General features: G+C 57.3%; 1 protein-coding gene across 4 annotated transcripts in view; it reads right to left on the bottom strand.

Annotated features, from left to right (window-relative positions):
• Positions 1–18,888, bottom strand: part of TP73 (tumor protein p73) — a 29,600-nt gene extending 10,712 nt beyond the window's left edge. For 3 of the 4 annotated variants that reach the window (XM_038159726.1, XM_038159730.1, XM_038159729.1), the window contains exons 1-4: positions 16,399–16,497; positions 14,719–14,814; positions 13,990–14,113; positions 9,095–9,340 (exon numbers count right to left, since the gene is read on the bottom strand). In XM_038159726.1, coding sequence (XP_038015654.1) covers positions 9,095–9,340; positions 13,990–14,113; positions 14,719–14,814; positions 16,399–16,409 — 477 coding nt within the window. In that variant the 5' untranslated portion in view covers positions 16,410–16,497. Of the gene's footprint in view, positions 1–9,094; positions 9,341–13,989; positions 14,114–14,718; positions 14,815–16,398; positions 16,498–18,856 lie in introns of those variants that run through there. The other variant, XM_038159727.1, reaches the window with a different exon arrangement.

Below are 18,888 nucleotides of genomic sequence, written 5' to 3'. Positions count from 1 at the left end.
TGGTACCTCCCAGCACAGCCATACCCTGACCAGCACCCTGCAAGGACCCCAGGCACCATGTGCTCCTCAGGTGTGACATGAGGCAGTGGCAGATCAGAACCTGGAGATCAAAATGCTGGGATTTAATCTTAAACCAGCACTGCTGCTTCGGCTCTTTGTGTGCCATGGCTGTGTTCCTGCCACCTGCACAGGGGAGCCTCGGTCTGTTCACCCACATCCTTCCCGTTCTGCAGTGTTTAGACAAACTGACCTCTCAGGACTGGCCACACGTGGCAGCCGGGCCACAGTCAAAGCTCAGGTCACGTGAGCTGTGGCCATCTTGCTGCTGGGCATAGGAACAACATTTTGGAGGCACCTGAACCCTTTCCTGGCATGTCCACACCTCAGCTCCATGATTCCTTTCACACCTACAAAGAAGGCAGGGTATGTTCTGCCCTGGGCATCTCCTGTCTGTGTCTCCACACCCTGCTCTGCCCTGGGGACCACAGGTGTCTGTTCCACGGTTACATTAGGACTCGGGCCATCTCTGTTCCTGGAAAACATCAGACTATCATTGAGTATTACCATCTGTCTGAGGAGCACAAATGGTTTCTGTGGCTTGTGGGTGCTGGGTTGCTTGAACCAGCACAGAGCAGCAGCAGCACTGTGGAAACACACAGAACCTCTATTCCTTTGGGATTTCCTGCAGCTTCCAGTGTGATCCTCAACTTCTGGGCTGATACTGATGCCAGCTCTGTCTCTGTCCCTTCCCTTCTACTGCTGTCTGTCTAGAGTATTAGGAATAAGCCAAAAAATGGAAAAGCCAAATTATTTAGCTCCTAGCAGCCTATCATCTCTAAGCTCTGTTTCCCCAAGAGCTTGGTACCACAAAGGGTCTTTGGATGTGTTTGAAATGCAGCTGCTTTTTGGGTGAGAGGACACAATGCTGCACCACTGTCAGATGGAACAGGACATAAACCAGCCACCCCATGGTGCCACTGGCCACTGTCAGGCTTCACCATGGTTATCCTGGTTATCCTGGTGCTGCTGCCCCAAGGAAATGCTCTGGACAGCACAAGATTCCACTGAGTGAATGCCCACAATGGCTCCTGGATGCAGTGCTGACATGGAGCCTCAGCATCCATCCCTGCCCACCCTGAGAGAGGACCAGGAGATGGCTCCAGAGGCTGCTCAGCCCCAGGGCTGCCTCCCCATGCAGGGAACGAGCAGGGAGAGGTGGTTTTCCCCATGGATGCTGACAGCCTCACACAAAAAATAACCTGAATCCTCTGCTGGAAAGACTTCCTGGCCAAGTCCATGTCGCCCGGCCGTCCCTGGGCAGCAGAACCGCTAGGAGGATGTGTCCCAACAGATTTGGAGCTGATAAAATCTTATTTATCTTCAACTGTTGACACCTAAGCGTCTAGACTTGCCTGTTGGGGAAGGCGCAGCCAAGGCCTCCTTTCCCTCTAGAAGGAAATGATTTGCTCAACAATTGCTTTTTCCACAAATCCTCCCCTCCTCCTCCTCCTCTTCTCCTACATTCCAGGCTTCTCATTAGCTTTACTCAAGACGTGTCCAGGACTGCAGTCAATGGATCCCCAATAAAGCCACTGGCCTGGCAAGGGAGAGAGAAGAAAAGTGCTGCCTCCGGCTGCTAATTTCCTTGCACTCCCCAGCAAGCAGCTGCAGAGCTGCATCCTGGGACAGGTTGGGGCAGATCTCAGGCGAGAGGTGATAATAACGTGTCTGTCATCTTCCCCAGACATGTAGCATCTTGCAAACCGCAAATACCGTTAACCGGCTCGGACGAATCTGTTACGGCAGATCCTGGAAGACGTGCCGGCGGCACAGCTAATTTTTTTTTTTTTTCTCTCTGTCTAATTTTTTTTTAATAACTATTTTTTAATCACCGGCCTGTAAACTCCTCACTGAGCTGGAAATTCCTCCCCAAGCTACTTTGTTGCTCATTTACTACCAGCCAGGTTTCTCTAGGACTGGTGTCTCAGAGGAGAGGGGAGCGTCCAGCGGGGCCTGAGGTACCTGTCCAGCACACAGGTGGGCTGAACAGGGGGGATATTGCCCTGGGGATGGCTGTAAGAGGCACCCCAGTGTCCTGTGCCTCCAGTCCCTGCATCACAGTGGGGATGGATTGGGGTGATGGCCATAAGGGATGCCCCAACACCCACCTCCCTGTGTCTCCAGTCTCTGCATCACAGTGGGGATGGATTGGGGTGATGGCCCTAAGGGATGCCCCTAAACCCATCTCCCCACGACTCCATTCCCTGTGCCACAATAATGATGTGTTGGGGTGATGGCCATAGGGATGCTTCAACACTCACCTCCCCGTGTCTCCACTCCCTGTGCCACAATAATAATGGATTGGGGTGATGGCCATAAGGGATGTCCCAACACTCATCTTCCCATGTCTCCATTTCCTGTGCCACAACAATGATGATGTGATGGCCATAGGGATGCCCCAACACTCACTTCCCAGTATGCCTCCATTCCCTGTGCTACAAAATGATGGATTGGGGTGATGGCCATAAGGGATGCCCAACACTCACCCCCCTGTGCCTCCAGTCTCTGCACCACAGAAGTGATGGATTGGGGTGATAGCCAGAAGGGATGCCCCAAAACCCATCTTCCCATGTCTCCATTCCCTGTGCCACAATAATGATGAAGTGATGGCCACAGGGATGCTTCAACACTCACCTCCCCATGCCTCCATTCCCTGTGCTACAAAATGATGGATTGGGGTGATAGCCATAAGGATATCCCAAAACCCATCTCCCCATGTCTCCATTCCCTGTGCCACAATAATGATGGGTTGGGGTGATGGCCATAAGGATGTCCCAAAACCCAATGTCTCCATTCTGTGCCACCAATGATGATGGCCATAGGGCATGTCTCCAGTGCCACAACAATGATGGGTTGGGGTGATGGCCTCAGGGATGCCCAACACTCACCTCACTGTGGTCCCAGTACCATGGCAGTAATGCCTTGGGGTGACACCAAGCCACCTCCAGCTGTGCCCAGCACAGGGGGTCTCAAGGCACTCAGCAGAGCCTCCTGATCCCCCCAGCCACCATCAGCTGCAGGGGACCTCTGTCCCCACAGGTCTCCCAGCCCTACAGACCGCTGAGGTCTTGGGGCCCTGCAGCAGAGCAGCACAGGGAGGCTCCCTGTGCTCCAGCCTGTGTTCTTCTACCTTAATTAGCATGCCATTACTGCTAATTAAAATTCCTTGGTTCATCCCCAAAGGACTCCTCTCCCTGCCTTCCCCAGTGAGCACATCCTTAAAATAACTTCCAGTGGGGATCTCTCTCTCTCACGGCTGATCCAACGCTGGCACTCTGAGGGTTTAATCTCTCCTGGTAGGTCTGACTCCCTCTGTGTGGTGGATACTCAGATCCCCTGACCAAGCCTGCCCGGAGCTCCCTCCCACTCAAACAAGGAAGCCACAAACCCAGCAAGGAGGTTCCTTCACACTGCCAAGGGTGCAGGGAGCAGCCTGGGAGGAGAGGGAAGGGAAGAGGAGGCTGAGTTGGCCTTGGGAATTGCTGCTGGGAAGGAAATGTGAAAAGCAGCACAGCAAGAGCAGGATTTAGGGGGAAACCACCGGCTCTGGAGCATCCCAGGTGGGCTGTGCCATGCAGGAGGGGCTGCCCCTCTGCTCTGTCTCTGGGGGTGGGCACGGGCAGCGTGTGGGTTTGCCAAGGGCACACCAGCATCCTTTCCCCCTCCCATGCAGCAGAGATCGGGGCTCCCAGCCCTCTCCCACCTCTCCTGCCAGGGAGCTTTGCCTTCCCCATGGAGCAGCATTGCCAGGAAGCCATTCCCTTGACCTGTGCATACCAGACACATTCAAGATAGTGGAACTGATAGCGAGATCGTGTTGGAACATCACACACCGAATTCCTTTGCCTTTTTTCTTAATTCCATTGTGTCTGGAGCTCCTGGAGCCTCATCCACACCCTGAGAGAGCTGGTGGAAAGCCTCCAGAGGTTGGCTTTGATGGGCTCTGGAGCAGGCTGGTGCTGAGGTTGCTTTCCTACTTCTGGCATGCCAAAATATCCACACTTATCTGCACAGCTACTCAGGGTGTCCTCAGCTGTTTCTGCCCAAATCGTCTCCAGGCCATGGCTGTTGGACAGCAGCCTCCCTGGGATATGGGAGAGTTTGCAGGGGGGGTTTGTGCTACAGAGATGCTCCTGAAGAATTTTCCCTCCTCTTCATTTCTGCCTCTACTCCAAAAAGCCACAAGCAGTGACCAGCAGGGGAGAACCTGCCTCCCAGCACACCAGTTACTCCCATCCTCCTCGTTCAGTCAGGACCAGAGAAAGCATTTCAGCTCCCCTGTGCTCGTGCTCCAGCTGCAAGATCTATCAAGCAAGTGGAACCAGTTCCACGCTGCCATCTCCCACTGGCTGAGCACTGGGATGCAGGCTGGTGACTGCTGGACAGCCATCCATGGGAGCAGGAGCAGCTCTCCTCGGCTGTGGACCTGTCCAGCCTTCCCCTCGTGTACTCTTTGCTCCCAAAACCAGCAAGACGACCCTGGGTGCGGTCCAGACCTTCCGTGCCTGTATCAGAGACCCCGCTGCCTGCCTGCTCGGGGGTTTATCCATGTCCCCCCGGCTCCAGGGGCTCCGTGTGAGCCCAGGCAGCCGCCCCACACCGAGCTGGAGCCCCCACGTCCCTTTGCAGCCCGGCCGCGGGCGGCCAAAGACCCCATTAACACCTCGGCAGCTCTGGCACATGCGACAGCGCTCCGCCGCCAACCCGACTCGAGAAAAATCCTAATTATCCGTCAGTTACCAGCTGGCTGGCGTGGCGAGGGGCTGCGGCGAGAAAAGCTCCGCGATGGGCTGCGGCTGCAGCGTGTCCGGGCGGCGGAGCCGCGGTGCCGCCGGGGCCGGGCAGGATGCCGGCGTGCCCCGGCTTGCCGTGCCGCAGCTCCCGGTGCTCTGCCGGAGCAGCCTGCCGGAGGGGGGCTTCCAACCCGCAGGGAAAAGCTTATTTTCGGCATCTGGCCGTTGCTCTCCGCGATAAGAAGGCCATTAAAAATGAAAAGGGAGGTGGGAGAAGCTTGGAGGGTTTCCCGCAGGACGGGCTGGCGTGGCTGCTGCTGTCCAGGGCTGGTCAGAGCTCAGCACGGGGGTCGGGACACCAGTGTCACCCTTCACTGCCCAGAGTCCCTCTGCCAGGACAGAGCTGGGCAATGCCAGTCCCGAGGCTTCACCCTTCTCCATTCACCTCTTTTCTAAAATTAGAAAATCAGCATTTTGAAGCAAGAGAGAGCAGCTGATGATGTTCTGCTCCCATTGCCCACGCTGCTACCCTGAGACCCCTTCCTCCTCCTCCTGCACTGAGTCAGGGGTGTCTGCTAAAGCACCTCTTATCTCTGGAGAGATAGGCAGACTCCTCATTTGAATCCTTCAGGAGTTGGGAGAATCCACCACATTCCTTGGTAAATTGTTCCTATGGTTAATTATCCTCACTGCTAAAAAAAAAAAAATATACCTCCTTGTTTCTAGTCTGAATTTGCCTGGCTTCAGCTTCCAAGTGCTGGATCTCGTTATGTCTTTTGCTATTAGATTAAAGAGCTGGCTGCTATCAGGAACCATCTCCTGGGCACACCATGACCGAGCCCCCTTGCTCTTCCATGCAGAACATTCCCGTGGTATTGCTCTACAAAGCATCTATTCCAAACTGTCCATTTTCTTCACATCTCCCTCCCAGGCCATGTCTGTTTTGTCAGTAGAGGGTTTGAAGTGTGGGCAGGAGCACTGTGTGTGGACAGGGCTTGGGGACACCCCTGGCCAGGTGACACTGATTTGGCCAGCCCTGCAGAGCAAGGGCTTGTCCAGCACTCTACAGGGACCAGCTCACCTGGTCCTTAGGAGCCTCCTCTGCTAAGTGAGGGAGAATGGGTAATGCCACATCTCCCAGAGGGATTCAAGCCAAAACCCTTCAAAACCAGGAGGCCATTGGGCTACACGCTTCCATCAACCAAAGCTCGTGACTACACAAAAAAATGATGCCAAATCTTTTGACAAGATGACTCACACAAACCACTTGTTTTGGCAATGCCTGCTCGCCAGCTGTCCTTTCCTCCATGGTCAGATCCTCCATGATTCAACCCCAGATTGCAGGAGACCTTCAGCTGAGGCTCCCTCCAGTGCAGCAGAGCCCTCACTGCTCCAAAATCCTGCCCAGCGTGTTGGCTCTGCCGAGCTTGTGTCAGTGCTTGGTGGGAATTGATCAGCCTGATCCTGGCATGGGTTACTGGGTGCAGCAAAGCTCAGAGTATCCAAAAGCCACGAGGCTTCCCCAGGAGGAACAGGCTGGGTTGGTTCTTCCCAAGTGCAGCCTCAAAGCAGAGCACCAGGATGGTTGGTGCTGTTGGGCATGGTGTGGCCATCACTGCTCTGTCAGATGTCCCTTTCTGTCCCCAGCCCTACTGACCAGACATTTACCTTCCCTTCCCAAGGGCCTGCATTCCCCAATGGCTTTTCCTTACCTTAGGGGTGTGTTCCCAGCTCCTGTGGAGGCTCACACAGTGTTATCTGTGAGTTCACTGACAGCACAGAACACATTTCCTTTGCTGAGCTCCTTTCCCCATTAAGCCAGGATGAGCTCTCAGGTGAGGCAGTGGCACTGCAAAGCTCACAGTGAGTTGGAGGAAGGCAGTGGCCTCATCCTCCAGCATTGACCATGCCTGTGACAACCCCACCCAGCCAAGAGGACACCAGGAGGGACAGGGAGTGACACCAGCTGTCACTGCAGGACCACTTCTCATGTGGCACCATGGCAAGCTGGACATGCTGCACCCGCCTTGGCAATCCTGCAGGAAGCACTGCTTCAAATGAAACATCCCCTGTGCTCTCCAGGGTGCCAGATGCTGCCAACCCACTGCTGCTCTCCACGGGGCTCAGCTCCAGTGCAGGTGGGCACTGGCCCCGCAGCCAACCTGCTCTGGGGGATGCAGCCACCCCAGCATGGTGGCTCAGAGGGCCACACACCTCTGACTGTCTCCCCAAGTGTTAAAGTCACTCCAGGCATTCAAATCCTCACTCTGGACCCTTCCCAGGACCTCTCCTTGCAGCCGTGGCTGCCAGCCCCAGCTGGTGGATGCATCCTCCACATATGCTCCCAGCCACCCCTGGAACGAGCCCGTTCTCCGGGCAGCTCCCGGGTCCAGCTGCTCCCCCGAGGCTGGGAGGGCATCGTGGGGCACTGCCTGCCCTGAACTCCCGCAAAGGCTTGGGAAGAACAGCCACATGCTGTCCTGGTGAGCCGAGCTCCCAGCGGGACACAGCTAGAGGAGGACAGTCAGCACAGGGTGATGCGAGGCAGCCCGAGCTCCCTTTAGTTAGAACTGTGCAAAGATCCCGGGGAACGGGATGGCTTCTGTGTCTGCTCCACCCCAAAGCCATCCCACAGCAGTCCTAGCTGGGGACAGTGGCGAGCGAGCCCCGGACACGTTCTGGCGCCCATCCCTACGTGCCGGGACAGGACAGGAGGCAGTGCCTTGTTTCGGTTTCCATTGGGACGCTTCAGGCACGGGAATGCAATGCCTCCCTTCCCCGGGCAGGGCTGCGCAGCTTCACCTGGGGCTGACAGGAGTCATCCCCCAGCCGGGACAGGAGCGGGCTGGAACCACATCCTGCCCGAGGACCTCCGCTTTACTCACGTCCTAATGAAATGCCGCAAGGACAGAAAGCGGAAAGAGTGGAGACTTCACCCCCCCTGCGAGGGCAGGGCGCTCAAGCACGGCGCTGTCCCGGGTCCCCGGTCCCGCGAAGCAGCAGGCACCGCCCGCGGGGAAGCTGCTGGACGGCACCGGCCGCGAATTCGGCCGCTTTCCAACGCCCGATCGCTGCCGCTTTCCCACTGCACACACCCACTGGCTTCGGCAGGACACAGCCCCAGCGCTGCGGGGCTGCTGGAGCCCGTCCTCCCCCGCATCCTCCCCAGGACAGGCGGGAGCATCCCGTCGGCCGCTGCCCGGGGTGTCCCTGCACGACAGCATCCGAGGATGCTTTCTGTCTCCCGCAGGAGGGACTGTCTTGGCAATTAAACACGTCACCTTCCGCAAACAAAAGTCATTATCGCACCCGGGGCTTAAATCCCGCCGGGCTGCTCTGCCCGTTCCGTGACAGTGTCACACCGCAGCCCCGGAGGGAACTCTGCTGCTCCTGCGGGGTGTCAGCGGTGCCATCCCAACCTTGCTGCTCCTGCGGGGTGTCAGCGGTCCCATCCCAACCTTGCTGCTCTGCCAGTGCTTCCCGGAGGAGAAAACCCTCCCTGCTCGAGCATGGTCAGCTGCTCCCTCAGAGGCACCGGCTGCGGGATTGACACTTGTGCCACTGGCCACAAGCGCTGGTTCTCCTTAAAAACGCCGCGCTGAGCCAGCAGCAGGGCTGCGAATTTAAGACCTTTTGCCACAGAAAGCAGAGCAGCTGCCGGGTGCTCTGCCCGGCCCCCGGGTCCCCGCTCGCAGCGCTGTCCGTGCCGGGCAGCAGGAGCAGCCGTGCAGCAAAGCTGCATCCCGGCTCCCGAGCGACAGCAGGGGCTGTGCAGCCACCCCTCCGTGCATCAAAACCCACTGCGCCTGAAAACCTGCTCTGTCATTTGCTGTGACTTGGAGGCATTGAGTTACTCCTCTCATACGGGATGGAGAAGGACTGTAAATGACATTTTACAGCACAGCTGGGAACGGTGCCGGCAGACACGAGCAAAGGTCCCTCTCCCCCATGGTCCCGTCTCTGACAGCACCAGCTGGCAGATACGCCGGGAAGCACCGTGAGAACAAGGCAGGTACTTCCCCAGGACGTTCCTTTTCGGAGGACATTTACCCACAATTTAGGGAATCGCCACGAGAGAAGTGACATCCCAGCCGCTGCGCTTCACACCCCTTTGAAGAAACCCCCTGGAATGCAAGCAGGGATGCTTCCAGCACGCTTCCCTCCCCAGGGCCACCACCTGTGCCGGTGGAGTGGCCATCAGCGGTGGCCGCATCCTTTGTCACCTCCCCACTGTCACCACCTTGGGAGATGCTCGGCCGCGCTGAGCATCTCCCCAGCCGAGGTAGAAGAACAAAACTTACTGTCCAGGTGGCCGACTTGGCGGTGCTGGATTGCTGGAAGGTCACCTCGAAGTGGTGGGGACCAGGGTAGTCGGTGTTGGAGGGGATGACGGGCGCCGGGGACATGGCGTCGAAGGTAGAGCTGGGCTGCGAGTAGGGCGAGTGCGTTGGGACATTGGAGGTGTGCTCGGAGCTGTAGGGGCTGGTGGAGGCTGCTCTGCTGCCGATGCTCTGATCCATGCTGTTGTTCAGCAAATTGAACTGGGACTGGAGGAAGGGAAAAGGGGAGGAGGGAAAAAAGAAAACACCAGCCAGTTTAGAGACGGGGAAACCTCAGCCACCTTTCTCCAGGGCTGGGGTGTCCTGTTACAGCCTCCTTAAAGGGCCAGCGTGCGGGAGGGGAGTCAAAGGAGCTGGTCTGGGTGGCTCGGGTTTTCTGACAGGTCACCACTTGTGCGAGGGATGAAATCTGTGTGCTCAAATCACCCCCCTCGAGCTGCTCCATCCTCGCTGGAGGCAACGAGGTGCCCCAGTCCCGGATTTCTAGAGCACCTGCCTCGGGAAAGCCACGCTTCTGACAGTGGGGAGAGGGCAGGGATGCTGTGGGGTTTGCTCAGGTGTGGGAAATGTTCCGCTGGAGCTGGGGAGTGACAGCCCTGTCCTGCACACAGGGCTCTGCTCCCCGCTGTCCCTTCCAGCAGCCAGAGTGTCACAGCTCGGTGAAGCCACCCTGCCGAGGTGAGCAGCAGTCCCTGGCGATGACATCGCTCCATCGGCGATTCCCAGCGGCCGTCCCGTTTCTCCAGCCTCTTTTCCAGCCTGTCCCTGGTGTGTTCCCTGGTCACGGGCACACACCCACACCACTCAGGGCGTGCTTCCCCGAGCCGGCCAGCCCCCAGCAGTGGTTTGTAGCTGGTTTCCCAGCGGGATGGCTGCTCCCAGATGCAGCTCTAATTTGGGGAAAACCTCAAACCTCCAAAGCAGGCGGCTGCGATGCACAGCGCTCTGCAAAATCACAGGGCAAACGGACCCACTCAGGCAGGTCCCGGCTCTTATTCCTGACCCGTTGGACCAAATCATGACTTTTTACAATTTTTTCCTTATTCCTCTTCTGACCAGTTACTGTCAGATTCTTCCAACAGAGCTGGCAGCTCCTTTACCCAAGGCACAGCCCAAGCACAGTGACATTCCCAAGAGCCCCGTGGCTAAAGCAATCTTAGCATTTCCTTAGAAAATCAGACTCAAATACAACTGTCTCTCAGAGCAAGTGGGGTGGGTTTTTCCCCAGAAATCTGCATTTCCCAGATTGCTCAGGGGTTGCTGTCACCCTGCAGCCCCAGAGGCAGTGGCAGTGCTGGTGACCACGCACAGCATTGGGTGCGTTGCCGTGTGTCATCCTGGCTCCCAGCACTGGAGCAGGGACAAAGCCCCCCCCGACTGCCCTCATGCCTGGCAGGGACTGTCCCCGTCCCCAGCACCCACCGGGGCAGCTCTGGGAAGCCAAGAGCTGTGGAAGCAGCCATGGGCACAGCCAGCAGGCTCAGCCTTCTCCAAAGGGCTGCAAGGCTCACGGCTCAGGAATCAGGAAACGTGTTTTAACTTGGGATCCCAACCTCACCCAACCCTCTTCGATGTGGAATGGTTTAAAGGCAATCATCCTTCTCCAGGGAAGTTCTCCTGTTGCCTGCATCTCTCACAAGGTCGTTGGAGCCTGTGACTAACTGGAGGAATGCTGAACAAGATCTGGCTTGCTTTTACACATCCAGCCGTTTTCTCCCCTAAAATATGTGCCTAAATCCCTCTATTCCTCCTCACCACTCTATAAATAGCCCAGCCAAAGACAAGCCAAGCTTTCCTTAATCCAGGCTTCACCTGGAGAAAAACTTATGAGAAACTCTGGCAAAACAGGCAGGTTAGGAAAGCTCTTCCCATCCAACTGGGAAACGCAGCTGCTGCGGGCACTGCGGGCAGGGCAGAGCCACTGAGGTGGCACAGGCAAAGCTGAGGGATCAACCAGGAGACCAGCAGCAAGGGAAAGGGGATTGCTGCTGGATGGGGCTGCTCACAGCCCAGCTGATCCAGGAGTGTCAGGGCTGAGCTGTTTTGCTCCCATGCTGAGAGACAGGACTGTTCCTGGCTGAAGCCTGTGGCTGGGAATGGGGACCCACCACAGAACAGAGCATCCCGAGCTCTGCGTGGGAGAAAACCCTCCCTCGGGAAGAATGGTGAGATAGGAGACCCAGGGTGTCACCTCTGCCAGGCTGGCTGCCTCAGCACAAAGCAGGAGGCAGCACCCTGAGTGCCCAGACTTTGGGAATCTGCTGGCAGAGAGACCCAGAGTCAGGTGCGTGGGCAAAGCCCCCGACTTGCTGCTCAAAATTGACGAGATTGTGGAAACATTCCCCTCAAAGATGAATTGAAGGCAGGAGTGATTTTGTGTGCGTGTGTAAATATGTACATACACACACAGGGATAATTATTCACACAACTGCAGCAACGACCTCCCATGGAACAGCCCCAACAATGGGACACACGGGCTTGGTACCAACACACACAAGGTAAAACCAGAAGTGAAGGGATTTCCTTCTATTTCCAACTCCTTCTGTGCCTGTGCTGGACGGTTCTGAACGCCAGGGACAGACACAAACCCTTTTCCCTAAGGAAACCACCTCAGCACTTGAGGACAGGGCTGGAAATGTATCACCTGCAGCACAGGTACAGCTTCACCTGCCCTGCCCTCCCAGGGATTTCCACCAGGGGAAGGAAGCCTGCCTGGGGAGGCAGGTGTGCAGTGTGGGCTCAGCTGAGGAGGTCCCCAGTGGATGACAAAGTGGTGCTGGAGGTGTCCAGCACCTCCAGGTGCTCCTTGCATGGATGCTTTGGCTTGACACCCTTCCCCACACAGCTAAGGGACCCTGCACGCCCAGCACCTGAGCTTTAAATCACACCTCGGGCTCTGCAAGAGGCAGAGAGGGCAAAGCAAGAGGAGCAGTGACTGGCTGCTGAGGCTGCAGCATCCTGCACCAACACCAGCAGGGCTGGACCAGCTCCAGCAGCTGCAGGACAGGGACAGGAGTGCACTGGGACAACGCCTGGAGCATCCAGAACCCAGGCAGAGCCAGAGCAGGTGCCCCAGAAGCCGAGGACAACTCCGAGAAGAGCATCAAAGGCCAAGCCCGCCCGTAGCAAGCAGCACCTACCGTGGTGTAATGCTGCATCGGGTCGCTGATGTAGAGCATTTTAGTCGTCTCGGGGCTCACGGAGCGCGGGGCAGCCTCCTGCCACGGGACTCATGGGGTCGGGGCGGCCGCCGGGGAGGGGTGGCGGAGGGAGGAAGGAGCGCGGCGGCGGGGCCGGGCGGGCAGCGCCAGGGATGCTGCGCTGGCCGCCCGTCCGTGTGCCGCCGTCTGTTGGCTTTTTTGCTTTTTTCATCTCCCTTAGTTCTGTCAACTCGCTGCATCCAACAACAAAACGGGGCCCACCCCTTCTGTCCCTCATGACTATTCATTAAAGCACAGGGCAGGCCCCAGCTTGCCCAGCGATGGACTGGGCGATACCAACCATTCCCACCGCAGGGAGAGCAGGGGTCCAGCTCCACCACCAAACCGGCTGGATCCCACTCCCCAGAGCTTCTTCCAGCCACCTGCTGGGCTGGCAGCTGCCAGCAGCACACCGAGGTGCCCACCCTGGCACCGGCCAGGCAGGGAACTGCAAGAGCTCGGTGTCCGGGAGATGTGGAGCTGTCTTTGGATGGATGGATGGACACACATGGGGATGGATGGATGGATGGATGGATGGATGGATGGATGCATGGATGGATGGATGGATGGATGCATGGATGGATGGATGGATGGATGGATGGATGGATGGATGGATGGATGGATGGATGGATACCTAGAGGGACGGACAGCAATAGGTAGGGATAGATGCCTGACAGAGCATTGGGGTGACCTGCTCAGTGCCACCGAGCACCAGCACCACTGGTGTGTGCCAAGAACAGCGGAATCAGCATGGACCCAGTGGTCCCTCCCCTCTCTTGCCTTCCCCTCAGGCCGCTGGCATCCTGTTACCGGAGCGCGTCTTGTCCGGAGCACTTCAGCGCACCCCGGGCTGCTCCGGCCCCGCCGGGCTCGGCTTTGCTGACAGCGGGAGCGAGGGGAAAGGCGAGGCTCGCTCAGCGAGGGGCACAGGCGCAATTAGCAGCACTCTGCCCAGCTCCTGCCCGCTGTGAAAGGCCGGGGAAGGGAGGGAAAGCGAGCGGAAAGCGAGGGAAAAACGGCTGGGGGAGGGGAGGCAAGCTGTCGGCGAGGGAAACAGCGACTTTTTGGAGGGAAATAGCGACTTTCCAGAGGGAAACAGCGACTTTCCGGAGGGAAATAGCGGTTTTCTGGAGGGAAACAGCGTCTCCCCGCAGGGAGATGCAGCCAGCAGCCGGGGCAGCCTCAGGGATGCTCCCGGGAGCCGCCGGACCCGCACAAGCGGCCGGGATGTCTCGCACGGCCGCGATGCTTTTCCAAGACTTTGTCTCACACAGAAGCAAAGGCTTCGGGCAGGAAGGGCAGCGGCACGGACCTGGGGCAGTGCTGGGAGCAGAGCTGCGAGCAAAGCGTGCCCCTGCAGCCGCTCTGCCCCCGCAGCAGCTCACAAGTGGCTTTTGTCCCGGAGCGAGTGACAGCCTGCTGCTGTCCCGGTGCTCCCCCAGGGCTCCGGGACCCCGCTGCTGCCCGCACTGATGTTATCTAACAGTAAATAGCCGGTTTTACTGACCCCTGTGCCATTGATTAACCCTCCACCAGCGCCAGCAGTGCTGCACCAGCAAGGGTGGGTTCTCCCCCAGAACCCCCGGCCCACCCCTGCAGGGAATCCAGGCGTGTGCCCGGCTCAGGTGCCCATCCCTGCTGCCTGAGCACACTCACCATCACCGAGTCAGTCATGCCTCTCATCTGGAACACGTCCATGGTCACCTCTGTGCTGTTGGAGACCTCATTGCTGCTGCTGGGGTTGGCTGGAGGCAGGTCGAAGTAGGTGCTGTCTGGTTCCCTGAGCAGGAGGTGAGGGCACAGTCATCTCCCAGCTCTCCAACACAGCCTGTGCCACCACCACCAGCCCCCCAGAAACTCACAGTCCCCTCAGACTTTCCCTTTCCCAACTTCTTCCTCCATCCTCTGCTTTTATTTCCACCTGGCAGAGCAGTAGATGCAGGAAATTCTGCATCCACCCAGCTGCTCCAGCGTGTCTGTCACCTTGGGATGTCTTTACGTGAGAGGACCAAGGAAGGAAGATTAAACGAAGCACAATCCTTCTCCCTTGCTGGATTAGAGCATGAGGCTCAAAGGCCAGAAGACTTGCAAACATCTTGGTGGGGCTGGAAGATGTTTAATTTTGGAATTAAGGGTCCCAGCTCAAGGGGAGCTCTGCTCTGGCCCTGACACTGTCCCCATGCTGCCCTGGAGCACTGCAGCCAGGAAGGAGCTCCCCACGAGACAGACGTGGCAAATGCCCTGAGCTGAGTCTGCAACCAGGGAGTAAACTCTGAAACCAGGTGGCAAAGGTGTCTGTGGAAAGCAGAGGATGCAGAAGGAAACTTGTCTTTGTCAAAGAACCACTGCTGGCTCTGAACGCCCCTGTGGGGAAGGACCACTTACAGCGTGCTCCAGAGGTGCTCGAAGGTGGGGCCTTCATCAGCTGGGGAGGACTGGGACATCTTCACAGCAGGGGAGTCCGACAGAGGGTAAATCACCCTGGGGCAGAGGGAAACAGCAGGGTTAGCACTGCCAGCGTGCCATTCTGTGCTGTGCCATGCTGTGCTGTGCCATGCTGGCCTGTGCCATTCTGTGCTGGGCTGTGCTGTGCTGTGCCATTCTGTGCTGGGCTGTGCCATGCTGTGCCATTCTGTGCTGGCCTGTGCCATTCTGTGCTGTGCTATTCTGTGCTGTGTTGTGCTGTGCTATTCTGGGCTGTGCCATTCTGTGCTGGGCTGGTTGTGCTGTGCTGTGCCATTGTGTGCCATTCTGTGCTGTGCCATAGTGTGCTATTCTGTGCTGTGCTGTGCCATTCTGTGCTATTCTATGCTATTCTGTGCTGTGCCATTCTGGGCTGTGCTGGGCTGTGCTGTGCCATGATGGGCCGTGCCATCTCACTCCAGCAAAGCAGCTGTCCAAGGAATCCCTCAATCCCAACTCCCTCCCAGCAGCACAGCAGGGACCAGAGAGCCCCGGAGCCCACAGCAGGGGACACACAGGTCAGGGACCCCAGGGTCCCTTGTGGGGGACACACAAGACCAGAGCCCCCCAGAAGCATCATGGGGACACAGAGGACCAGAGACCCCCAGGGGCCATTCTGGGGGACACAGAACCAGATTCCCCCAGAACCACCTGGGGGACACAGAGAACCAGAGCCCCCCAGAGCCCCCCCCGAGTGACCACAGCACTGGACACCGCCGTGGCCATGGTGGGGGACAGTGGCCCAGCAGTGCAGGCCAGGGCAGCAGCAGGGATGAGCCAAGCTCAGCAGGATGAACCCCTTCTTCACCCAAAGCCTCCTGGACGCTGCTGCACAGTCACAACCAGAGCCACACTCAGTCCAGTCCGTTCCCCGTGTCCCTGCAGGACGATCCTTGGAGGAAAGCAGCCCAGCCCAGCTCTCCCCGTGTGCCCAGAGCCTCTCAGACCCAGCAGCTGGAGCCGGAAGTTTCACGGAGCCATCTTGAGCCTCGTGCTGCCTTCCCCTGTGGGCAACCATCATCCTCCTCCCTCAGCCTCTCCCTGCAAGCAGCAGGACCTCTTCCCTGCCCTGGCTGACACCCCCAGGCACAGCTGGCTGTCCCTTTTCCCCACGCTGGTGTGAGCATCCCATCTCACTGGGGACATCTCATAGTGAAAACACGACACTTCCTGCCTTTCGGGCGGGAGCAGGGCCGCTGCTCTCCGAGCCAGGGATGCTCGGGTGGCCCAGGGCCCCTGGGACTCAGCTGGGGACCGGCTGGCTGCGGGGCACCGAGTTAAAATGAAAGCAGGGAAGATTTCCCCGCCAGTTTCGACAAAACACAGCATCCGCAGCCACGCTGCCTGGAGGAATTCCCACTGCACAGGAGGGCACAGGAGGGCACAGGAGGGCACAGGAGGGCACAGGAGGGCACAGGAGGGGACAGGAGGGCTCGTTCCCCATGGGTCCCGTGTCAGGAACAGCTAAAAGCACAGTCTGATGTCCTCCCGTCCCTCCTCACCCCACGTGTGACACACAGAGAAACGAAAGGAGCCACGGGCAGCTCTGAGAGAAGCCTCGGACAGATGCAGGTGACAGAGCAGGACTGCTGGCGCTCTTACCCTTCTTCCATGCTGCTTCCCCTGGCCCAGGGCAGCTTCAGGAAGTCACCAGGCCTTTTCCTCCCGAGGAGAAAGCACCTCCGCACCGCCCCGGCTGTGTGGTCATCACGGGTGACACCAGCTCTAACCACGTGGCTGCTCTCGTTCTCAGAAGGAAAGAAATCTGACTATTTTAGGGGCGGTTCGGAAGTTCCCTTTCACTCTTTCAAAGCACAGCGTGGGTGTGCAGAGCCAGGCCAGCTTCTTCTCGTGTCTGAGCTCCCAACTGAGGGGCACAAAGGGAAGCTGGGGTGGTGGGTGCTGTTAAAGCACATCCCTGCTGCTCTGATCCCTGCTCAGCACCTCTGCAGCAAGAGCGACAGCCCAGCACCAAGCACCCGGGGTGGTAAAGAATTTACCAACCAGTTTGCCTGCAAATAGGGTTCCCCAAAATTTGTCTGGTGCTGATCTAACTCCCTCTGAAAGGAGGTGCCATGTAGAGCCCTGTTTCAGGGAATGCTGGAGGCATTCACATTTGGGAAACTGGGGAAGCCCTGTGATGGTGAGGCTCTGCGGAAGGAAAAGTCACCCTGTGTGTGAAAAATGCTCATTTTATGATTGGCTTTTCACAAATATTAGGGTGAATATTGTATGTGTTATGTCAGACAGTTGTGCTGTATTAATTTTCTCAAATAAAATATGTGTGGGGGATATTTTTTTAAAGAAAGGAACGAGGTACTGGCACCAGACAGCAGCCACAGGACACCTACATCTTTCAGAGAAAGAGAATTAATGGCTCCATTATCAGAACAAACTAACTTCTTCCCACCTTGCTCAGCCCTGAAGACGCCGTCAGGATTCAGAGGAAGAAGCTGACACTGAGCAGACAGAATCCTTTGTTTGAATGGAATTGATGCATCGTGGATGAGGTGTATGAATGTGCAACAGGCTGTTGCTTTGAAGGGTTAATCCTCTGTTAACGTGGGTCCTTTTTCAGGCTTATTTTGTCCAGAAAGAGGTACCTGGACTGTCTGTAACTCTTTGTTCTTATTGTCTTGTATTGTCCTAATCCCAATTGTTCAAATTTATATTACTCTAATTATATCACTATTTTTATAACCATTTTATTACTGTTAAACATGTACAATTTTAAAACCAAGTGATTGGCGTTTTTCACAACACCAAAATCAAAAGGTAAATTGGGGAGAGCCTTGGAGCCTAATTCTGCCTTGCTCTGGCAGCACTCCCGGTGGCTCGGATGCAATTCCTGCGCCCAAGGCTGAGCAAAAGGCACCTGGGGCTGAGCCCAGGAGCAGCCACAGCCCAGCTCAGCTCCCTGCTGTCCCCACAGGGAAGACCTGGGGGCTCATCCTGCCTTCCTCCAGCAAGAGTCCTGCAGCCGGACTCCCCCAGGAGGATTATCACCTGCAGAGACCCCAAACTGCTCATTAAAGTGGGGGTCTCCTCTCCCGGGGAAAGGGCGCAGCAAGGAGGATTCCGGCAGGGAATTCTCCATCCGACTCGATGGAGGCAGTGGGGGATGCTTGGCACGGCTGGCACAGCTCGGGAGGGACCTGCACTGGCTTTTTAAGGGAAAAAAAAGACCAAAAAGTGCAAACCAGGGGGTTGGTGCTGGGATCCAGGGCTGCCGGTGGGATTCGCCGGCGCTCATCGGCAGAGCTGCGCTCCAGCTTTCCCTGGGTTGCTGCTTCCCTCTGTTGCTACTCAGGGCATTGCAGGGAGGCTGCACACGGGAAAAGAGCCCGGCAGCGGCAGAGAAAGCCTGCCAACAGGCGATCCTCCCCTCTGAGCCCCGTGGCACCCGGCTGAGCCCAGGGCGGCGCTGCCACCGCGGGATGCGGGACCCGCAGCGGCCCCGCTTCCCTCCGCCCGCGGAGCTCCCCTGGGAACGGCCACCGAAACAACCCCCAAAGATTAGTCTGGAAGAGCTCCACACTAATGGAATAACCCCCTGGCTTTCCGAAATAACCCCCTGGCCACTGAAATAACCCCCAAAGATTAGTGTGGAAGAGCTCCACACTAATGGAATAACCCCCTGGCTTTCCGAAATAACCCCCAAAGATTAGTGTGGAAGAGCTCCACACTAATGGAATAACCCCCTGGCCACTGAAATAACCCCCAAAGATTAGTGTGGAAGAGCTCCACGTACTCAGCTTTCCACGGCGCTGTGGAAAACCCAGCCCCAGAGACAGAGGGAGAAGGAAAAGCAGGGACCAAGGTGCCTACAGCCACCCCGATATTGGAGAACAACTCCCCTGGAGAAGCAGAGCAGATGAACCTCAGCCCATCCAGCCGTGCCTCACTCACGTGTTGCGACCACAGAGGTCACGTAATAAATAAAATAGAAATTCTAATAAATATCAGAGTGATTAATAAGGTCTAATAAATTATTGGAATGATTATAAACTCAGCTTTTTTCATCCCAGTGAGGATGGGGAAGGGCACTGTGGGCTCTCACCTTGCTGGGAGCTGGCTGAGTTTGCCCGCTGA

This window comes from Motacilla alba, chromosome 21 (genome assembly GCF_015832195.1).
Source record: "Motacilla alba alba isolate MOTALB_02 chromosome 21, Motacilla_alba_V1.0_pri, whole genome shotgun sequence".
Lineage (NCBI taxonomy): Eukaryota > Metazoa > Chordata > Aves > Passeriformes > Motacillidae > Motacilla > Motacilla alba.
Note: the sequence above shows the minus strand (reverse complement) of the source record. Positions and strands in the feature narration are given on the sequence as shown.